The sequence below is a fragment of the Pectinophora gossypiella genome, chromosome 16 (genome assembly GCF_024362695.1).
Source record: "Pectinophora gossypiella chromosome 16, ilPecGoss1.1, whole genome shotgun sequence".
In the NCBI taxonomy this organism is placed as follows: Eukaryota; Metazoa; Arthropoda; class Insecta; order Lepidoptera; family Gelechiidae; genus Pectinophora; species Pectinophora gossypiella.
In genome coordinates this window covers 2,042,284-2,065,845 of record NC_065419.1, presented here as the reverse complement: position 1 = coordinate 2,065,845, position 23,562 = coordinate 2,042,284, and the positions used below count along the sequence as shown (strand labels likewise).

At 37.6% G+C, this 23,562-nt stretch overlaps 2 protein-coding genes across 7 annotated transcripts in view; one reads left to right on the top strand and one right to left on the bottom strand.

Annotated features, from left to right (window-relative positions):
- The window catches only part of LOC126373971 (uncharacterized), a 438,722-nt gene that overhangs the window by 199,131 nt on the left and 216,029 nt on the right, over positions 1 to 23,562 (top strand). The gene's annotated exons all lie outside the window — the stretch shown is intronic.
- Positions 1 to 23,562, bottom strand: part of LOC126373966 (potassium voltage-gated channel protein Shaw-like) — a 263,971-nt gene that overhangs the window by 81,415 nt on the left and 158,994 nt on the right. For 2 of the 5 annotated variants that reach the window (XR_007567381.1, XR_007567380.1), the window contains exon 10: positions 19,649 to 21,605. Coding sequence is in view for 3 of the 5 variants with exons in the window: in XM_050020370.1 (XP_049876327.1) it covers positions 21,205 to 21,605 (401 nt within the window). In the remaining 2 variants the exon portion in view is untranslated. Of the gene's footprint in view, positions 1 to 18,419; positions 21,606 to 23,266; positions 23,359 to 23,562 lie in introns of those variants that run through there. The other 3 variants (XM_050020370.1, XM_050020372.1, XM_050020373.1) reach the window with 2 other exon arrangements.

Genomic DNA, 23,562 nt, shown 5'->3' with positions numbered 1-23,562 from the left:
ACCGAGCGCGTTTACTGCTGCGCCACCGAGCTCCTCCTTGGAAGTCCTATTTGAATAAATATACCTAGAATATTGGTGCTTATTCCTGCATACGCCTTCTAATTTTATTTTAAGTTATACCTGTCATTTTCTTATCCGCTGAAAAAGAAAGAGACGGGTAATCGACAGACATAAAATTTATGGAACACACGTAAATTTTAAGTAGAAATCTAAAACAACCGTCTAAACAGCTTACATCGGCCAAAAACCCGACAGAATTAAGTTGACAGCACACGTCAAACGGTTTGCATACCAGCGAGATACCTTTTTGATTCACCCAGGTTCATCCATCATCATAAATCATCCATCTATTTCCTTTTCGGCGAATAAGAAGATGACAGGTATAACTTGAAGTAAAATTAGGAGGCGTCTGAGAGAATCGGGGCCATTATAGACTTATTCGATCACTCTGAGATGTCGGATCGTGAAGATAAATCGTACCGTGTGTGGGCCGCTTGCATCGCGAGACCGGAGTGCTTTAGGGTTGGTTGCATAAATATAGTGTTGTTATTTTACGAGTGCAGTTTATTATCACATAGACAGGTGTACATTCAACTCACAATTTGAAACTGAGTAGGCAGATCAAGGCGCCAGAAAAGTTGCAGCTACATTGATATGACATCCTAAGAAGGATATGAAGCGGATGGTGAAACAATCTTAGTCAAATCATCATCATTAATTAAGAGCCACGCTCTCGGTGTAACATTCTCCATTCTTGTCTATCAAAGGCCAATTCTTCGATTTTCGCCATACGTACATACATCCCTATGAAATTTAGCACACGTTTTTAAAAGTCCACATACACTAACATCTATACTTATAATAAATCTGTAGAAGTCAATTCTGTACATTAAATATATTTTCAAAATAATTATCAGGGGGTGATTAGTGATCGATACTGATGCCAAAAATGCAATCAGTAAAATTTTTGTCTGTCTGTCTGTCTGTATGTTCCTTATAGAAACAAAAACTACTGGACGGATTTTAATGAAACTTGGTACAATTATTCTTCATACTCCTGGGCAGGTTATAGTACACTTTTCATCACGATACAATCAAAAGGAGCAGAGTAGTGAAGGGAAATTTTGGGAAAAGGGAGAAGTTACTCCATTTTTAAGCTTCCGTCGCGTGAGCAGCCTTAATGGTTAAAGTTACATAGAAATCATGTATGACGGAAATATCTTAATATATAAAAGGAGAAACTGACTGACTGACATATCAACGCACAGCCTAAACGGCTAAACGTAGGCACTTGAAATTTGGAAGAAACGTAGCTTAAGCTACCGTAGAGGTGCACTAAGAAAGGAATTCCCGAAATTCCCACGGGAACGGGAATTAGCGGGAAAACCCTTTTGTATAAAAAATCTAAACCGCTTAAGTTAGACGCTTGAAATTTGGCATGCAGGTACTATAGTTAACTTAAAGCTTAGTTGCAACAGGATATTGCAAAAATCCCACAGGAACGGGAGTTAGCGGGAAAAAACATTTGTATGAAAAAATCTAAACCGCGTAAGATAGATGTTTTCACCCTAAGGTTCCTAGCAGAAATTGCTATTTAGCAATAAGGCCGCCTATTGTACTTATATTTTTATTCGTATGTTTATGTCCTTTGTATATGTCGTTGTCCAATAAAGTATTATTGATTGATTGATTGATGTTTTCAATCTAGCATGCATGCCACGAATAAAAGCATGCTGCATACCTTAGTAAACATAAAGTTTAGTTATGGCTGTATTTTGAAAAATGGGAGTTAGCGGGTAAAAAAAAGTTTATGAGAACATCTAAACTGCATAAGTTAGATGCTTGAAATTTGACATGCATATATTATACCTTAGTGAATGCAAAATTAAAAATTCCGCTGGGAACGGGAAGCGAGTTAGAGGCTTGAAATTTATAGCTCGCGGTAGTGGCAACCAAGAAACGTCGCTGCCGCGGCGGCGTTTGTGGGGCGGCGACAGCGGTGGCGAGGCGCGGAGGGGGGCAGATACCCGAGTGAGCAACCGGAACGCGGCAGACGCGTGAGGGCAGACGTCGTTGATGGTCGTGTCAAATATTGAATTTTGCGGGCGAACTTTTCACTATTCTTGGATGGTTCAAATCTTTCGTAGGTAGTTTTCTGTTGAATTTTCCAAACGGACGTTTCACGGCGTTTTTCTGTTGTAATTTCTAAATTTTGTTTAAATTTTCGAAACTGATCGTATTTTCCTAAAATATCAAACCAAATCATAAACTAATAATCTAGAAATTAATAATAATTCATTATTTAACTGAGCTACTTATACTATAACCTCATTTAAAAATAATGAAATAAAGCATTTTTAACCGGGATTCTCTTAAAATGCATAAATGGTTTTGTCATAATTTTAATTATCATAATCCTTTTCGCACAACGTTTTTAAGCATAATAGTACTTTCCTATAATAACATCTAAGAATACTGGTTTGTTAGGTATAACTTATTTTTGGAATAATATTTGATGGTATAATTTTCATAATATTCGCATATAAATAGGTATCCATAATTCTTTTTTAGAATATTAGTGTTTTATCATAATTTTTTAAGGCATGACAGTAGGTTAGGGTGCGGTGGGGGTGGCCGGCCCGCCAGCATGTTTATCTTACACACGAAAAGTATGCTGAATGATGACCAACAGCATGAAATAGAGTCAAAAAATATAAAAAGTCACAATCATGAACCAAATGCAGCTAAGGAAAAAATAAGTTTCGGAAGTGTTCAAAGTTGTGCCAAAACTTTTCTTATTCGGAGTATAGTTTTAATGCTTATAATAATTATGCTTATATGTCATTATTGTCATTAATTATTATGCTAAAAGTAGTTATGAGTTTCAAAATTATGCTTAAAAAGTTATGACAAATTAATACTATGCGTAACTAATAATAGGACAAGTAATATTATGCCATGGTAAATTATTACATAAAAATTTATGCGTAAAAATAGAGAACCGTTTTAACCTTTCTCCCACACACACAAAGATCTTTCTTTTATAACACGCCACGCGGACGGAGTCGCGGGCAAAAGCTAGTATATGAATATTATGCAATTCCAACAACATTACGTACATATGGCTTAAATTGATAATCTCCTTTTTATAAAGTTGGTTAAAAATGAATAATGTAAAGCTGGGCCAATGGCAACTCCTGTCTATAAGTTCTCTGAGGGTCAAAGCCCGCGATATATATCGCGCCGCGCGAAACCCATGCCGCCTGTGCTGATGGTTTTTTGCTCCCAGTAGATACTACAGAGAGGTAGACATGTTAGGTTATTCCGTACTGTAATGGTCGAAACAAACGTACAAGTTTTGATTGTGCGGAGATTCGCCTGTGAGATAATTAGAAACTTCATTTCCAATAGTGTTTGTTTCAATACCAACTTCGGCAAACATTGATTCGTATCTATTGAACGATATATGAAATGTATTTGAGAATAGGTATCCAATCTTGATAAGTAGGAAGGTTAGTTACCATTTTATCTATATATCATAATTATTATTTTTATATGTATTTATTTTGAATAAATATTTAGTCTCTGCCCAACACCGGAGTTTGATTGACGCAATTCCCATCATAACAAAACAGGCGCGATCAATTATCGTTAATTGGCTTGACAGTTTTCTGATAAGTATTTTAAAAATTAAAATTTATTATTTTATGTCTCTTAAAATATTTTATTTTCTCGAAAAAGCTTTTTATAATAGAAAAAGAAACACATTATTCTTCTTTTATTTTAAATTTCGCGCGAAAACGTTGGTCACGTGACATTTTGCCTAGTGACGTCATATTTTAACAAACAAAGAAACTATCAAACAGTATAACGTGAAACCTGACAGATGTTTTTGTTTATTTTATGAAGTGTGACGTCACAAGAAGCTCAATCATGGCCGCCCGTGTTTCAGGTTTTGTAATATACACATAAAAAAAATACATTCTTATTTCGTCAAAATAAAATATTGATTTTAAATAAAAAACCTATTGGATAATCCTCCGTGGTCCAGTGGTTGAGTGTTAAGCTCACGATCCGGAGGTCCCGGGTTCGATTACCGGTGGGGATATATTACAAAAATTACTTTGTGGTCCCTAGTTTGGTTAGGATATTACTGGCTGATCACCAGATTGTCCGAAAGTAAGATGATCCGTGTTTCGGAAGGCACGTTAAGCCTTTGGTCCCGGTTACTACTTACTGTTGTAAGTAATCGTTACATGAGCCATGTCAGGGGCCTTTGGCGGCTCAATAGTAACCTTGACACCAGGGTTGATGAGGCTGGTTTTCCACCTCACAATCCACACGTTAAGAAAGAAGAGAAGATGGGATAATTATCGTTAAATGAGAAACTACCTCATATTTTATTTATCCCAATTCGTGCAGTAATCCATCGCAAGATGAACTAAGTAGGGGAAGGCGGGGCAAAATGGGGTACTTAAGCTTTTAAGGTCAAAAGTGCAATAAAAACATAGTTAATCAATCATATTTATTTTAATCTCAAAGACTAGTTATTCTTCTTCTTATATCTGACTAGCTAGATAACTTTGGATTACAATTTTCATAGAAGAAAATAAAAATATAAAAGACTATCTTTCGCCCGCGACCTCGTCCGCGTGGCGTGTTATAAAAGAGTTCTTTGTGTGTGGGAGTGCATGACAAATTTCAAGCATCTAACTTATACAGTTTAGATTTTTTCATACAACATTTTTTTCCCGTTAACTCCCATTTTTACAAAATACAGCCATAAGTAAACTTCATATTTACTAAGGTATGCATGCACACTAGATTGAAAACATCTACTGGTATCTTACGCGGTTTAGATTTTTTCATACAAATGTTTTTTTCCCGCTAACTCCCGTTCCTGTGGGATTTTTGCAATATCCTGTTGCAACTAAGCTTTAAGTTTACTAATGTACCTGCATGCCAGATTTCAAGCGTCTAACTTAAGTGGTTTAGATTTTTCATACAAAAGGATTTTCCCGCTAATTCCCGTTCCCGTGGGAATTTCGGGAATTTCTTTCTTAGTGCACCTCTACGGTACCTAAGCTACGTCCCTTCCAAATTTCAAGTGCCTACGTTTAGCCGTTTAAGCTGTGCGTTGATGTGTCAGTCAGTCAGTTTCTCCTTTTATATATTTAGATGTTTTTTGCCCCACGTCTCACCGAGCATTCTGTTAGACCAAAGTAATAGGTAGGTCTATAAATGGTCTTTGAGAAGCAAGCCGTTGTACCACGGGATCCCAGTGACATTAAAAGTGATTGTACGTAAGTGCTGGAATTATGTTGAAGTTATTTTTTTTTTACAAGGAAAATTGTATATTTTGTTATTTTGTTTACATTTTACTTTGTAAGACTTTGATTATATATAACATACATCAATAGCCTATATACCTCAATTCACCGGGCAATTCACGCTGCTCCACTGCTGGAGGTATTTGACGGCTAATAGCCGGGACCAACGGCTTAACGTGCCCTCCGTAGCACGGAATCAACTTATTTTTTCAGACAATCTGGTGATTCAAGCCTGAAAAGTCGATCAAACAAAGGACAGTCTCACAAAGTGATTTCGACAATGTCCCCATCGGGAATTGAACCCGGACCTCCAGATCGTGAGCCTAACGCTCTAACCACTAGACCACGAAGGCTTTGTTTGTATAATGTGATTAATTTGCACCAGAAAGTATTGCTTTTTAAACACCTGAGCCTTTTAAGCCTGTTGGGTGACTTTTATTGTAAACTCCCTTTTTCCAGGCCCGCATTATAAGCTGCGACATACCGGGAGCATTCGCTTGTATTTTAATATTTATGATGCCATTTTGAACTTCACCATCTTCTTCTTCGTCGTTCCCTCAATGCTGAGGATCGCGACCACATGGTTCGCGACAATATGGTTTATATAGAATAATAACTACGTATGGAACGGTAATTTACCCCCCGCACCAATTGGTACCGGGCGTCGAGCTTGATTTACCTCACCCCCTCTGGGTCTTACTTTAGTCTAGCAAGTAGGTGGTAGTTAAAGAGAACGCGCGGACTGTCTGTCTGGCTTACGTGTTAGGACGGATTTCCACTGACGCGGAGATGGGCGGAGAAGAGCGGAGATGTGCGGATTTCACCAATCATAGCGTTCGAGAGAGCGAAAAACGAAGACGCTCTGTCACTCTCTCCCTCACGGTGATTGGTCCATTCCTGTACATCTCCGCTCCTCTCCGCTCCTCTCCGCACAGCTCCGCGTCAATGGAAATGCAGCCTAAGGCGGCACACAGTAAGAATGAGATTTTTGTAAGCAATGTCCGGGGTATATGTTATAGCCTTTGAGGCTACTAATGACTACTAGCTTAAATACCTCAGTAAACTATGGCGTATTTGACTGGATCAAAGATTCATTATAAAATGCTAATCTAGAAAGAAGCCAGTTTAAGATGATCAAAAATCAATCTCATTTTACTTTTCGACATATTTTAGAATTTTATTTATGAATTAAGTAACAATGAGTACGATGTTTGACCGTTTTTGTTGATGACGTCGCAGGCCAGTATTTCCATAGAAACTCCAAAGAAAACTTTCATTTTGACGTTTCGTAAAAAGTACCTCATTTGACTAGGACAAGTAGCCTATTATTTTCAGTTCAGCTCCAGTTGAATACCAATACAATACAATACAAAAACTCTTTATTGCACTTAAATCATATGAAATGAAATGAAATGAAATGAAATGAAATGAAATGAAATGAAATGAAATGAAATGAAATGAAATGAAATGAAATGAAATGAAATGAAATGAAATGAAATGAAATGAAATGAAATGAAATGAAATGAAATGAAATGAAATGAAATGAAATGAAATGAAATGAAATGAAATGAAATGAAATGAAATGAAATGAAATGAAATGAAATGAAATGAAATGAAATGAAATGAAATGAAATGAAATGAAATGAAATGAAATGAAATGAAATGAAATGAAATGAAATCTTCTTCTTCTATCGTGTGGGTTTTGAGGCGAATTACTAACCTCATCAACCCTGGTGTCAGGGTTACTATTGAGCCGCCAAAGGCCCCTGACATGACTCATTTATAACGACTACGTACTTACACAGTAAGTAGTAACCGGGACCAACGGCTTAACGTGCCTTCCGAAGCACGGATCGTCTTACTTTCGGACAATCAGGTGATCAGCCTGTAATGTCCTAACCAAACTAGGGACCACAAAGTAATTTTTGTGATATGTCCCCACTGGGAATCGAACCCAGGACCTCCGGATCGTGAGTCCAACGCTCAACCACTGGACCACGGAGGCCGTTCAAATAACCCTCATTCAGCTTGTGTCCATCTGGCACACATTTTTTAATATTTTTATTTATTTTTAAACCGAATGCTCCTTGTGAGTTACCGCCTTAAGAGGGTGGCACGTAGAATTTAAATCGGAAAAATAAATAATTGATACGTCGAGGCTTCAAGTCAAGGGCTGTTTCACCGAGTTTCGTCACCTCGTGTTGGCCCCCCTTTCACGTTTTTCGTGTATTTTTTATAAGAAATCTTTGACACGTTGTTTTGGGCTTTTAAAGACGGTTTGTTGTTTTTCCCTGACGACGTGACTAAAGCCCTTATCTCACTAGGATTCCACAGTTGAGTCACAGGCGGAAAATTATTCAAGATGCACTTGCTAGCAACAAACGCTTCGAAATTACCAATCTTCTCCCCTTCATACTAAAAGTTCTACTTCTTGAAATACCATCACAGAACTTAACTAACCGGTCTTTAAAATTTATGGGACCCACACCCGGTTAAGGGGTAAAACGACCCACGGTACAACAGGTAACCCATAACATACTCAAATTTAATTACGCAATATTAATCACCTCTTAATGCCCGTATCTTTGATATTCTACCTACGTACCCTTCTGTTGTTACGGTTGTTTATGGTTTACCCTTGATTAGTGTTGTGAAGAGTCCCTGTTTGAGCGGGGTGTCCCGGATTTTTCAGAGGTTTTAAAACCTGTCCCGTATTTTTCTCTTATCCTTGTTACGATATGTAAAGATCAAAAATGCAGTCACTGAGCCCAGATAAGGTGCAAAAGTCCAATCAGATTCTTGAAAAGTAATAAATTAACTGGTTGCACTTAAGACCTCCTGGTTACATGTCGATTCTGTAACAGATCAAAAACACCTACAAAAACATAAATTTTATTTATGACAACCATTAGTTTTGTTGTTGTTGTTGTGTTATGGTACTATTATGTTTTTGTAGGTGTTTTTGGTCTATTACAGAAACCACATGTAACCAGGAGGTCTTAAGTGCAACTGAGGTGTATGTAGGTACCTGCACATACATACGAACGATGCTACAACGCATTTTGTGAACCAGTCAATAAACTACCGGTCAACTGTCATTACGTGTTTCATTTATATCATTGGCTAACGACGGAAATTTAGGCGCGTGCAAAATGAATTCGGGTCATTTCTTAGGCAATCTACAAGTGTTTGATCATAAGGATCAAGATTGGAATATATATAGTAAGCGGATTAGGAATTATTTTAAAGTGAATAAAATCGTAGAAGGTCAAAGTGAAATTTTGTTAACATACCTGTCTGATGAAACATATAAATTAGTGAGAAATCTTGTGCACCCGAAGGATATCGAAAGGTTGTCATTCGACGAGCTTGTATCAGCTTTAGATGGTCATTTTAAGCCGAAACGAGCGACATTCGCAGATTTGGCGAAATTTTATAGTGCAACGAGGGCAGTTGACGAAACTTTAGAGGATTGGCTCGCGCGACTCAGAGGCCTGGCGGTTCACTGCGAATTTGGTCCGGCGCTTGATACTGCACTGCGTAATCGTTTTGTGCTCGGTTTACCGGACGGCCCGGAGAAATTTAAGCTGTTTGAGCAGGATCCCGGCACCTTAACGATTACAAAAGCGTTGGAGGTGGCGCAGCAGAGCGAGTGTGTGCGGCAGGCGCGGTCGGCCGCCGCGTCGAGCGGCGACGACACTCGGGACGGGAAGGTAAAGGAGGAACCGCTGTTCCGTATCAAGGGCGCGGGCGCGCGATTCGGCGGCGTCAGCGCGGCTGGCAGAGCCAGCGATGGTGGTGGCGGCGGCAACTCGACATCAAAGTACCTAAGTGATCGCGTTTGCGAAGTGTGCGGTCTAAAAAGTCATTTAGCGAGTGCGTGTCGCTATAAAAATTATACATGTGCGTGCTGCGGAAAAAAAGGTCACCTTAAAAAAGTGTGCAAACAAAAGAACTCCCGCGTAAATAATATGACGGAGGAGGCGGCCGGCGCCGCGGCCGACGGCGACTGTGACGAGTGCAGGTTATATAACATAAGGTATGTGGCTCCTTACACACTTACCGTTATGATAAACAACTGTGAGATAGATATGGAACTTGATTCAGGTTCGGGTAGGACAGTGATATCGGAAACATTATTTCGCAAATGTTTTACTAATGTACAATTAGATGCATGCAATTTGAAGTTATGTTTTTATGATGGTCATAAAATCGAGCCCCTCGGAAGTTTCTATGCGAGTGTTAAATATAAAGACGTGTGTAAAGGGCTTAAAGTCTATGTTGTGAGTAATGGAGGCCCGCCATTGTTGGGACGCGATTTTATGGCTAGTTTTGGTATACAATTTTCTTCAATATATCACGTCACCGATAATAAGAATGTCAATTCATTAATGGAACGTTATGCCGAACTGTGGAAGGACGAGTTAGGTTGCCTTAGGAATTATACTGTGAGTTTAAAACTAAAACCGGATGCTAAACCTAAATTCTTTAAACCACGGCCAGTGCCCTTCGCGATCATGGACAAGGTAGAAACGGAACTAACACGGTTAGTGGAGTTAGGAATTTTAGTTCCCGTAAATTTTTCAAAATATGGGACGCCTATAGTCCCAGTTATTAAATCCGACGGCGGTATTCGCATATGCGGCGATTATGCGCTGACGGTAAATAATGACATATTGGTGGATAGGTATCCTTTACCAAGGATAGAAGAAGTCTTTGCCAAGCTTCGTGGAGGTGAACAATACACTAAAATTGATCTCAAAATGGCTTACAATCAGCTGCAATTAAATCCAGATGATGGATCGCAGGACATCACCACCATAAGTACGAGCAAGGGCCTCTTCAAGTACACCAGGTTGGTGTTCGGGCTTGCAAATGCCCCCGCCATATTCCAGCGTACCATGGAGGCGTTGCTGAGTGGCATAGATGGGGTCGTGTGCTTCCTAGACGACATTTGTGTAACGGGGCCTACGAAAACGATTCACTTGGAGCGTTTAGAGCAGGTACTGTGTAGATTACAGGACGCGGGCCTAAGATTACAAAGAAATAAATGCGAATTGTTTCGTGAAAGTGTTACCTACCTCGGCTTTGTAATTGACAAGAATGGGTTACGATCGTGTCCGAAAAAGGTTGAAGCTATAATTAACGCTCCAAATCCTACAAATGTGCGAGAGGTAAAGCGTTTTTTAGGTGTAGTAAATTACTATAGGAAGTTCATACCTAATGCGTCGAGTCTGATGAAACCGCTCCACGACCTTCTCCGCGACGACACGCCATGGTCATGGGGGATGAGCCAGCAAAATGCTTTCGACGCAGTGAAGCGAGAGCTCGCGTCGGATCGAGTGCTGGCGCACTTTGACCCGGCGGCGCGGCTGGTGCTGAGCGTGGACGCGGGGCCAGCGGGGCTGGGCGCCGTGCTGGCACAGGGGCCCGACGGAGACGAGCGACCGCTCGCATTCGCCTCTAGATCACTCACAATAAGTGAAAAAAACTATAGCCAAATTCAGAAGGAAGCTACTGCTATAGTTTTCGGTATTAAGTACTTCCATCAGTACTTATATGGTCGTAACGAGCCATTCGTATTGCGCACAGACCATAAACCATTACTTGCGATTTTCGGCAAGAAGAATGGTATACCATTGATGGCGGCATCGCGGTTACAGCGATATGCGATTTATCTGTCTGCATATAATTATGTCATACAGTATTTGACGAGTGAGAAAAATCTGATAGCAGATTATTTTTCCCGGGCTCCACAAACATGGGTCGAAAATAATAAGGATGAAAATGGAAACGTATCGATCGTTCATTTTCTAGACGACAAGTCGTTGCCGGTATCATTCAGCGACATACAGGCAGCAACGGCGGCCGACAGCACTTTACAAACTGTCATAAAATATATGCGTCATGGTTGGCCAAGGAAGGTGAACTGTACGTCGATACAACCGTATTTCAGATGTAAGACAGACTTACAAGTCGAAAGCGGCTGTCTAATGCGGGGACACCAAGTGGTAATACCGAGTATGCTGAGGGAAAGTATATTAAGGGAACTACATAAGGGCCATTTCGGAATAGTGAAAACCAAAAGTATAGCTCGCGGCAAGTTGTGGTGGCCGGGCATTAGTAACGATATCGAGCGATGCGTGGGCGCGTGCGGCACCTGCAGCTCGCTGCGTACCGCCCCGCCGCGCGCGTCCCCAGCGCCGTGGCCGCGCCCGACCGAATCCTGGGCACGAATACACATGGACTACTTGTCTATATCGGGGAAGGTCTATCTGGTCGTGGTTGACGCCTACAGCAAATGGTTAGAATGCCTTCCTATGTCCGGCGGAACGTCTACTCGGTCACTTATAATTCAGTTAAAATGTATTTTTTCACGATATGGTATACCAAAATGCATAGTGTCCGATAACGATGTTAAGATTAAGACGGCAGAGTTTGACCAATTTTGTACAATTAACGGTATAAATCATATAACATCGCCCATATATCACCCGGCAAGCAATGGACAGGCTGAAAATTCAGTTAAAACATGCAAAAAAATGTTGAAATGTATACTTAGTAAGTGTTCACGGCACAATGCGATTCACGAAGAACTACTAGAATATTTGTTTCAATATAGAAATACTCCGCATTGTTCAACAGGGCTATCGCCGGCTAAATTGATGTATGGGCGGGATTTGCGATGTCGATTGGATCTAGTTCTTCCGTCCAAACAGGTAGCTCCGCACACGAATAATGATGACATACCAAGTAATAATATTAATAAGAGTAAACAACGTGTGTTTGCAGCGAGCGATAAGGTATGGCTGAGAGAATACGTATCGAGGAAACCGGTTTGGACGGAGGGAACGGTGATTAAACAACTCGGGCGTAGATTGTATTTAGTTAAGATGTTACGCAACAATGAAATTGTTAAGAGACACATTGATCAATTGATAAAATGTACAAGTGATACGGGCTTATGTAGCAGCACGGGGAATGTCCCCCCTTTGCGAACTAGCTGCATACACCCGCCGCCCTCGCCTGCTCCCTCCCCAGACACTCAGTCACCGACCATTGTACAATCGTCACCAAGCAGAGACGACGTAACCATAATCGAGGATGAGTTTGCGGACGCTGCAAGTGGCGGGGAGGAAGGAAGCGGGGAGGAGGCCGAGAGTGCCCGGCCGCGGTCGCCGGCCGCGCAGAGTGCGAGTATACTTGAACGGCCATCAGCTGTTCAACAACCGGCTACCAGCTCACCGCCCACTGTTGTGCCTCCATATAACTTACGTCCTAGACGTAAGATTTGTTATAAAGAATAGCTCAAAAAAAAATATTGTAAACTTGTTCAAGCAATTCATATTGGGCTTACAGGTTCCCAAATTAAGATGGAAGGAATGAGGTGTATGTAGGTACCTGCACATACATACGAACGATGCTACAACGCATTTTGTGAACCAGTCAATAAACTACCGGTCAACTGTCATTACGTGTTTCATTTATATCAGCAACCAGTTAATTTCTTACTTTGTAAGAAACTGATTTGACTTTTGCACCTTATCGTACTTACGTAAACCTAGCTCAGACGCTGGTGGGGAGCGGAGAGTTGCCGTTATTCTATGCCTATATTAAAGGAAATTGAGCAAAATTAGTGGCAAGGCTAGGTGAAATCACACGTTAGTAACATTTCTCGGTTATTTCCCCTCTATACCTCTGTTTGACATGAACAGCTGGCAACACTATTCTTCAAGTACCAGTGGTTGTTATTAGTTTGCTTGGGTCGTGATTCAGTTTGCGAACACGATTCTTGCACGTGTGTTTGACTTGTTTACAACCTGTATTGATTTCAAACCTTACAAGTTTGCAGTTCTCGCTTTCGTGCGTTAACACGTTCACTAACTGCAAATTAGATACCATCCCTGACGTGCAATGTGTTCAGTTCTTTATGACCGTTTCGAGTAAGTCTAATAGTCGGTTAAGAGATGTCCTTTATAACACGTTGACATAAGTGTATTATTTAGGCACAACTTGCCATCGGGAAAACAATCCTATGACTTTATTGCTAAGTTATTTCTTTTTCTGTGCAATGCAACATTTATTGTTAACTAGTATTATATACAAGGGTAGTGACATCGTAACGAATACTTAGAGGGATGATTCAGACCATGATTCTAAGTTAATATCAAGTGGATTCTTTTTAGTTTTTTAAAATTATTTTAAATTATATAATTTTGCGGTGGAAAATTCATCGATCGATCAGCAGAATTATCCCCCTCAGTATTCGTTACGATGTCACTTACACCCCGCACAAAGTACATACGGTAGCTAAACAAGTAGGTATGGGTGTTAGTGACACCGTAACGAATACTGAGGGGGATGATTCAGACCATGATTCTGAGTTGATATCAAGTGATTCCACTTGATGTCGGAAAATTCATGAAAATTTTAGTATTTTTTTAAAATTATTTTCCGTTTCATACTTTTGCGACGGAAAATTCCACTTAATGTCAACTCAGAATCATGTCCGGTGATTCACATCCCTCAAAGTTTTCGTTATGACGTCACTAACATCCTGTATGGTTATTTTAGCATGTGCAGGTATAGGAAAAAATAAAAGACAATTTTTAATTTCACATGTTTAATGAACAATATTTCAAATAATTTTGTTTTCGTATTGTTCAAAATTGTATATTTATATAGAATGCTATATAATAAGATACAAGCCCTGTTTACTCACTGTGTAAGCCTTATTCTACGACTGCGTGCCGGTTTCAAGAGAGACACAGTTTTATCATTTTCGGTTCAGTATACTGACAGTTTTTTAAATTACTTGTTTTTAAAGTGATTATGTTTAAATTTAATTTGATAAAAATACGTTATCATATAACTAGCACACATTTAATGAGTAAAAGAAAAAAAAAAGAAAAAAAAAAACACTGTGTTCTGTCTGTTCAACTATAGGGTAAATGTAACGAAACTTCAACATAAGTTTTCGTTATTAACTTAAAGCAGTCAATACAGAGAAGTGCAAAAAAAATAATAATCTTTGAATGACCAAAATCCTATTTTAATCCTTCGAAAAACAAATGGAAATGAATTTTGATGAAAGTACAAAAGTTTCTTCGTCATATGGTCCGCTAAATCCGCCTTTATATTTACATCTTAGCCAAACAGCGTTCTAAGCGACGTACTGGAAACACTACAGTTGTGATTTGAGAGTTCCAATGATCAGTTGATATTCCCTCTTAGATTTCAGTAGAAAGAGAAAGGGCAAATTGGTCTATCTGCTCAATACATCATTATCATCATTTCCCTAGCATTATCCCGTTTCTCACAGGGTCCGCTTACCTAACCATTTTCTTCTTCTTCTATCGTGTAAGTTGTGGTGGATTACCAACCCCATCAAACCTGGTGTCAGTACTCCTTTTATTCACTAAACCCATGTGTGCTTGTATGGCTACCTGTAAGCACTTGTACGGGGTGTAAGTGACATCGTAACGAAAACTCAAGGGAATGATTCAGTTCATTACTCTGAGTTAATATCAAATTCGTCATCGCAAAATTATATAATTGAAAATAATTAAAAATAATAACACAAAAAATCTTTAATTTTGCGACGGAAAACTCCACTTGATATTAACTCAGGATCATGAGCCGAATCATCTTCCTCAGTATTCAGTACGATGTCACTAGCACCCTGTAAAAGTATACTGTATCTGTATATTTTTTTTTGTCCCTTTTTTGCGCGCAATCTATCACCCTTGGATAATAAGCACTTCTTGTGGTGTATAGGTATCATTTTAGGTAAGCGACCAGTGTCGCTTCCTATTTTGGGCCTTAGGTATATCTGTATATAAATCTTTGATACTTATCCCTTCAACTGACCTGTTTCAAAACTCTGCAATTTAGTAAACCGATGTTTATTTTAATAATGATTGGAATTTACACTTCACGTTCCACAAAAATAATAAAGATGGTGCTGTTCAGATTTTAACGTCAAAAATATCTATTTTCTCTTCTGAGCTTCTGTAAAGAGATAGGTTGGCTTACGTAGTCAACAATTACACGCATAATGGGCCATCTTAGAGTCTAAATGCGGAAAACAGAGCCCACTAACATAACATAAAACATAACATAACATCTATTTTCTCATCTTCTTCTATCGTGTGGGTTGTGAGGTGGAGTACCAACCACATCAACCCTGGTGTCCGGGTTACTATTGAGCCGCCATAGTCCCCTGACATGACTCATGTAACGACTACATACTTAAATCAGTAAGTAGTAACCGGGACCAACGGCTTAACGTGCCTTCCGAAGCACGGATCATCTTGCTTTCGGACAATCTGGTGATCAGCCAATAATGTCCTAACCAAACTAGGGACCACAAACTAATTTTTGTGTTATGTCCCCACCGGGAATCGAACCCGGGACCTCCGGATCGTGAGCCCACCGCTCAACCACTGAACCACGGAGGTCGTTACTCGGGTACATAATTATTCAAAATTATAATGTAATGGCAATAGCATATATAAAAATAATTGTTGCTTGATATTTCGATCAGATTATGTAAAGAATTATGCTATCCTATTGCTTCTATTTATTGTGATCAGAATAATAAATGGGTGGAAGATGTTTTGTGCCTGGGGATAATCAAAAGGGTCATCATTTTATACTCAAAAACAAAGATAATAGATATGATATGTCTGTTATCTATGAAATCAAAAGGTTAAATGAAGGATTTTTTTTACAGCGCCACCTATATTTATTTTTGGAGAACGTATCTTGGAAAGTCTCTCATTGGTATATGATAATTAATAAGATTATTTATTGTGTACGCCGTTGTCTAGAATATATACATATATTTTATTAACAAAAGTTTCGTGCTATCTACATAATAATGATAATTATTAAAATTATTGCATTTTATGCGTTTTTTTCATAACATTTAACAATTTGTATCTTTTTAATAAGTACGTAATATTTGTTGGATATGGTTTAAAATCCGTTCACTGTTTTTTTTTATATTAAATTATTGAAATAAAGGACGTCAGTCCAATCCTATACTTTCCAGGGCTATTATCGAAAATCTCATTTTTCGTCTTTTGATTTGTCGACAACAACTTAATTTATTTTATTTATTGTATTTGTAAATTTAATTTTTGAATTTAAAAAATAAGGATTAAAATTAAAAGCTCATAAATTGGCAGCACTGAAGAACACTTAACAGTAGCGACACCTAGTGGGAGAAATATACAATTTTTAACCTCATTTAGTTCAGACCATGCAAAATGCAGAAAACCAGAACCTGGCATTAGGCCGGGAAAACTTTGGACAAAGAAAAATTTTCACACAAGTGGAGGAAGGTCTACTGACCTTGGTTTCAAGGATATTGGTTGATATTGAGGTCCTAGAAGCTCTTGATTATGTAATGGCATCTGGAAAAACTACACCACGAACATTTAACAGCCGTCTGAACCATAAAATCACATCTTTATTTTCGTACAATCAGGCAATTGAGCTTTTTAATGGCCGTCCAATTTTTTTGTTGATTTTTTTGAGTCTAACATTACGTTATGACGAAACATAATTTGAAAGGATTGCGGTAATTGAAAATGGACTCTAATATTCTTAAAAAATACATAATTTTCGATAACAGCCCATCATAACATCAAACCTTGCTAACGGGTCCACACATATTTACTTTAAAAACATTTAAGGGTCCCTGAATTTAGACGTAAAAGTTTTCTTATTATCTCCGAATGTAATTTAAACAATACAATTCTTTGTGCGTGTTGGTATTCAACACAGACATTTACAATGTTAACGTTAAGATTACAAATACAAGACGATATAAGGGGAGTTGCGCTCTGAGCTCTATAGATGGCACTTTATTATTTAGTAGCGCTCGGTTATTTTACTGAGTTATTTCGGCGCCACCTACTCCATAGTCATAATATTAATTATTATTCTATTTATTTATATCCCCGTAAGAAAACTTACATGTATTATTATTTATTTATTCCTTTTATTTTAAAATTTCCTTTCACTTTGAAACGCGACTAAAAGTTTTATTTTTTATATCACCGTTTTGTTTAAATTGGTTTATTGCCGTTTTCATTTCAGAATAACTGTTTTTATTTTCATTACAAAGCATTTTGAACAGTTCGTTTTAAGCAAAGACTTGAGAATTTCGTTAACTTCTATCTAACCTTATATATTATAAGCAATTAAAGATTATCTATATACATCGTGAAGTAAATAATTATATTAATGCTTAACATCAAGAATGAAAGAAAGTGCCGATGATATGTGTCTAGTGATTTTAAGATATAAAATTATTAGTAGGTAGTACTTTATATAGTATTGTATTATTTACATTTTTTGTTCTACTAACGATTACATTTGATGTTTGCAAAGCTTTAGAATGTTTTCATCAAAAGCGGGTTATAGTCTAACTCAATCAATATTTCTAATTCGTGCAATTGTCAGTAGTTGAAAATGTCAACTTCTGACAAAGTTTTAGCTAATAACAGGCGTTGGGACAGAGACGGTGGAATGTTGAATTAAGACAATAACACCAAGCTATTGTGTTTCAAATCAATACCTTTCATTATTGCAGTAGAATTTGAGACAGTTTCAATGTACGTATAGGTATTAAAAAAGTTTTAGTAAGGCCAGGCGCGCACTACGAGATTTTCGCCGCGCGGCAGAATAAAGCAGCGGCATAAAGTAGCACTGTAATTCTGTACCAAACAGTTTTAAATTGTATTACGCGCACTTGACGGCAGAGCCACCGCAGCGGCGCAGTATTACAGTGCGACATTATGCCGCTGCTCTTTTGTGCCGCGCGGCGAAAAACTCGTAGTGCGCGCCTGGCCTAAGAGGTTGGATGTCTGCGCCTCACTAAAGGTCTCCCGAAACACCATCGCCGCGGTCTTTGCTACATCATCATGCTGAGGGAGTTCCTTTTTTATTTTGGACGCCCACCACACACACTTTTGTTGTTAAACTTTTGTTGATTAAAGATACGAGTTGTTGACATGAGGCAGCAGCGGACGACATGTCGCAGAGACACTGCTGGTTTCTATGTATTTCTATGAAATATCTTTCATTGCCGACGACATGTCGCCGCTATAGAAATACATAGAAACCAGTTGTGTCGCTGCGACACGTTGTCTGCTGCTGCCTCATGTCGTCCACTGCCAACTCGTACCTTAATGGTTTTGTATATTTTTGCTGTGTATTGAGCATTACTTAAGTTTGTATTGAGCGTCCTTAATAGACATAAATCATTATTCGTTTTTTCTTTCTGTATAGTACTTACAAATAAGTATTGTGGCAATTAGTGCATTGGATGAAGTTTATGATAAACTAAGAGTAACTTTGAAGTTAGATAGTTGTCCTGTTGTTCGAAAATCATTTTGGTAATTCATCATCATCATCATCATCAGGCCTTTACATCTTTATCAGATGATTCAAACAGCGTTTCTGTAGCAGCTTTTAAAATGGCTGTAAAGTCCAATGCGAGAGTGACAGTAGCGGCCGCACGACTGGCATTGTAGTTGACGGTTATTAGATGGTATAGGTGGTAAATCGGCCCTCTCACTTCTGTGTCGCCTCTCGCGCTTGTCGGCTAGAATCTGGTAATTCATGACTATGTTATAATAATTATTTCGCATATCAAACTTTCTCGAATTCTACTGCAACAGTACAATGTTCTCGTTAAGTTACATTTAGTAATCAACGTTTTTATTTTTTTATTCAATGTAACCCAAACGAGTCACGTTCACGTATTTTTAGATATTTGACAAACAAAATCTATGTCGAGATGGTTCACAATCGTTTAAATCTATGTTGGTTACTTATATTTATCTAACATGATATAATGGGTTTTAACGGTTCAAACTACTGGATGACGTTATTGTATAAGCAAAATAAAAAAGATGAACTTTAAAAAAAGCACACTGTGAGTTCCTAGATACGATTCCCAGTCAGATCGATTTGAAAAACAAACTTGTTGAATTGTGGGTGGTTCACAAATTCAGTGAAGTCATATAGGTGGGCATGATTCGAACGCTCCCCGAATGATGAGGCGGTCTGTGGTAGTGGAAGGTGTATAGATGTATTTTTCATCATCGGTTTTAGTTCAGTATTATCTCCAAATGACCTTTAAAATCCAAAAACAGTTCCTTCCGAAGTAATTTAACATAAATACAGGCTGTTAGTAATATCGTAACGAAAGCTTTGAAGGATGATTCAGATCATGATTCTGTGTTGACGTCATGGTCTGAACCATGCCCTTTAGTATTCGTTACGATGTCACGATGTCACACCTTGTAAAGTTCATACGTTTTGATTTTACTTACACAATTATGCCCAAGGATGATATTTTTCTAATGGACAGCGAACGATGTTCACATTTTAGAAATCAGTATCTAGATAACATTAACCGTTCTAAGAAATACTTGGTTATTCAACTACAGTATAATTCTATATGTTTTAATTAGGCAAATAAATGTGATATGAATTTACAAAATTGATATCAAAACAAATATTATACAAAGAATAATACACATAAGTACATATATAAACTTACGCCTATTTCCCACCGGAGTAAGCAAAGAATATGGAATTCCATTTGCTTCGATCCTAACACACTTCTCTTGCTTCCTCCACATTCGTCAATTGCTTCATACACGCACGCCGGTTCAGAGTAGATCGTACTGAACCTTAAGGATGTATCTCCAATTTGGTCAATGTACAAACAAATAAAAATACATTATAATTTATGACAATAGTACTTACAACGAAGGAAAATCCAACATGGTGTTGTTTTTACAAAGAATGCTTAAAATGACATTTCAGGGATTAAATTAAGGGAACTTATATTCATCAATATTAGGACAGCATCTGGGAAGGAAATAATTTATTATTGTATTTGTAACTCGGGCCATTTGGCCTGAAAACATGTTTGTTGTGATTGTATTGACTAAATTGGAGATGTCCTTAAAATATCGAGCCCGATTCCCAAAGGGCGCCGGTAATGCGGGTATGAAACAATTTGATGAATGTGGCATGAAACAAAAGAGGTGTGTCAGGATCGGAGCAAATGGAATTCCATAGTCTTTGCTTATGTCGTAAATGGACGTCAGTTTATGTGTGCATTGTTTGTTATTCTGTTACAATTACAATAGTGATCAAATTATAATTTATAAATTGCCATAACTGCGATACGAACGCTAAAATAAATGTGTACTTGTTTTAATTAATCTCTTTTTCTTTCAAATAAGCGTCTATTTTATAAAACACTAAATAAAAAGCTACAATTACATTATATTTGTGACAGGCAGCTATTTGTACGTACATTATGTGTTATAATATAAAACATTGGTATTGTGCTAATATATTCTTATCTAGCTTAGTCTAATCACGGCCTTCAATGCTTGATTTTAAGACAATATTTTATAAATACTTTCGCTGTTTTAATAGCATGTGACAAAACAATTCATTCTTCATTCCACTTCCATACAAAAATTTAGCTCGAACACTTTAGGCCAAACAATTACAAACCCTTAAATTAGTTTTTAATTTTGTCACATCATATTAAAAGAAAGATAACGCTGGTTTATATTAAAGGCAATCTTATCATTTTATGTTTGCATTAACAAACTACGCATGATCCAGGACCCATTTTTAGACTTTGCTAATGAATAACGAGACTTTTTTTTATTAAAAAGTAAATTAAAAATTCTGAAAAATCATTTTTTCCGGTGTCCGCTAACCTAACCTGATATAGGTAAACAGGTCTAACGGCAAAGTTTATTGACATTAGCAAAGCCACTCTCTTAGTACTATTGGTCAATAGCCTACATCGGTAGTGATATATTTGTTATGTTGAAGCCGAAGACTTCCTTTTTTCAGTTTTATTCTCCCTAAGCTTACTCTCATCAAGAGATTCAATCTTATGATCTCTCAGCAACGGTGTTCTTGCATCAGTTTTTTCCTCAACCTTGTCCATATATTCATTTTTGTAGTTATTCGCTCTTACAGTATTGTCGCTTTCGACTGATTCCTGGCGACTAGTAGTTTTACTGTCACTCTTCTCGCTTTCATCACTTCGATTTTCAGGTTTCTCACCATGGAACGCCATATTGTCGAAGCATTGTGAAGGGACAATATTGACTGACTTCATCATAGGTATCGCTATGGCCAAAGCGGGGCTCATGTCGCGAGGACTTGGAGTGAGGCGAGTCGTGACAGATAGGTCCATTCCGGGCATCAGGCTTGCGACTGTAGGGAAAATTAATTTTGATAATATGCGGAAGAAAATGAAAATAAATTTGAAGAAGGCAGGAAATAACTTATCCGAGCCAATAAGGAAAACTGCGTGACTGATTACGCCGACGTTATTAGCAAATAAAGACGGACATTAATTTACCTTACGATATTATCTGCAAATTATATCTGCGTCTATCATTCATTATTAAGAAAGTTATGTTCCTGCCTTAAACATAATTGTATTAAGACATGCAATAATAGCATGCTTGGTTACAAACAATGTCAAAATTGATTCTCTAATGAATATTTGAAATCCAATTATCTCTGTTACTTATGAAATTTTGGGTGTTTAGTGTCACTAGTAGTATTTATAGGTAAAGCTAAGTTGTTACATAAATATTAACACAAAAATACAAACATCGATTTTGCAAGAACGACAAAAATAACACGACACTGATGTGCTAAGGGAATATTTGAACAAAAAAGCTAATTAGACACCTAATTATTATTTTCACTGCGACTGTACATACAGTTAATGAGAGAGACACATCCGACATCAGTTTTAGGACTGGTCAATGGATATCAAACAAAACTGTCTGCACGACTGGAATTCACTATGTTACTAAAATAAATAAATAAGGATTCTTTAAAAAAAACTGATATTTACATATTTTTGTTTTTTATGTCATAATCATCAATCTGACTTAGAAAGTAGGGCTTTGAGAGTCGATCATTGATATTTGAAACCCACACGAGAAAAAAAAAGAGTTTGCTACTGCTGGTATCATGCTTACAAAATTTGTTCAGTCAGTGACATTTTTAAATTGTTTAGTAATCTAAAATGCATCTTTATTTTTGGGTAAAGTAGCTTTTATATTATATTGAATCATAACAAATTTGGATTTCAGTGACAAAATTTCCCTCGTGCAGTCAATTCTCGATATCAATGGAAGTTAAGCTAACATTTACCAAATTTAAATGACCAATTTTGGCAAAATGGTCTAAGATGTTGACAAAGAAGACCATTCATAATATTTATATACAATTGAAGTCTTTGTTTTCGAGTAATAGAGGAGACAATTTAATTGAACTGTCTGTGATTGGAATTTAAGTTGACTATTCTAAGTGAATAAGTTTAGAGTATGCAGTGGAATAGACTTTCTATGAACTCTAAATCAAATTATTTTAATTTACACCAGAATCACTTACAAGGCAGTCAAAGCAAGGCAGCGTCTGATAATTTCGAAATTCAATTAGTTGCAAAGATATATTATAATGTACTGATCAAAGCACGAACTCAAACTTTTGAAGTCATGTTTGCTGGAAACATCAAGTAGTGAGAAATCAAGATAATGGGTGAAGTATCTAAGGGTCATTTCGCGGTAAAATTCTTTATTGGCTGGGTGTCAAGGGATTAAACTGACAATGGAGAGTTTTGAAGCCTAGGTTTATAGAACGGTTGAAAATATACTGCTGTCACTAAAGATAAGATTTCCAATTTCGAACAAGAACTGGCAGGATACCCAAACTTGCCTTGCAGTCTTGTATTTCATCTGTGCAACTTCATATTTTACAATCGTGGGAAACTTATATTGGCGATTTGCCTATTGTGTTGCCAAGATTGGTCATTTTGTCCGATTGTCTCAAATCGTAACGTTAATTTCAAAATGTACCGCAGTATCTGATTGTGGTAACGACGGCTCTTGTGTATTGTTTTGTTGAATTTGGTTGTTTTGACATAAAATCGGGGTGTAGTAGTGTAGGCCTGAAAAACGAATAAACTTTCACATAATTCAGTAAGAATATTGAGAGATTCTTTATGTTCTAAGGTCGCAAAACTGAAATCACAGTTACAAGCCAAAATAAAACATTTATATACTAATTTTGGATCCTATTGACACATAGACCACGACTGGCACTGGTACAGTTACCTCCAAATACTCAAATGATATATCTATAATATTAGTTT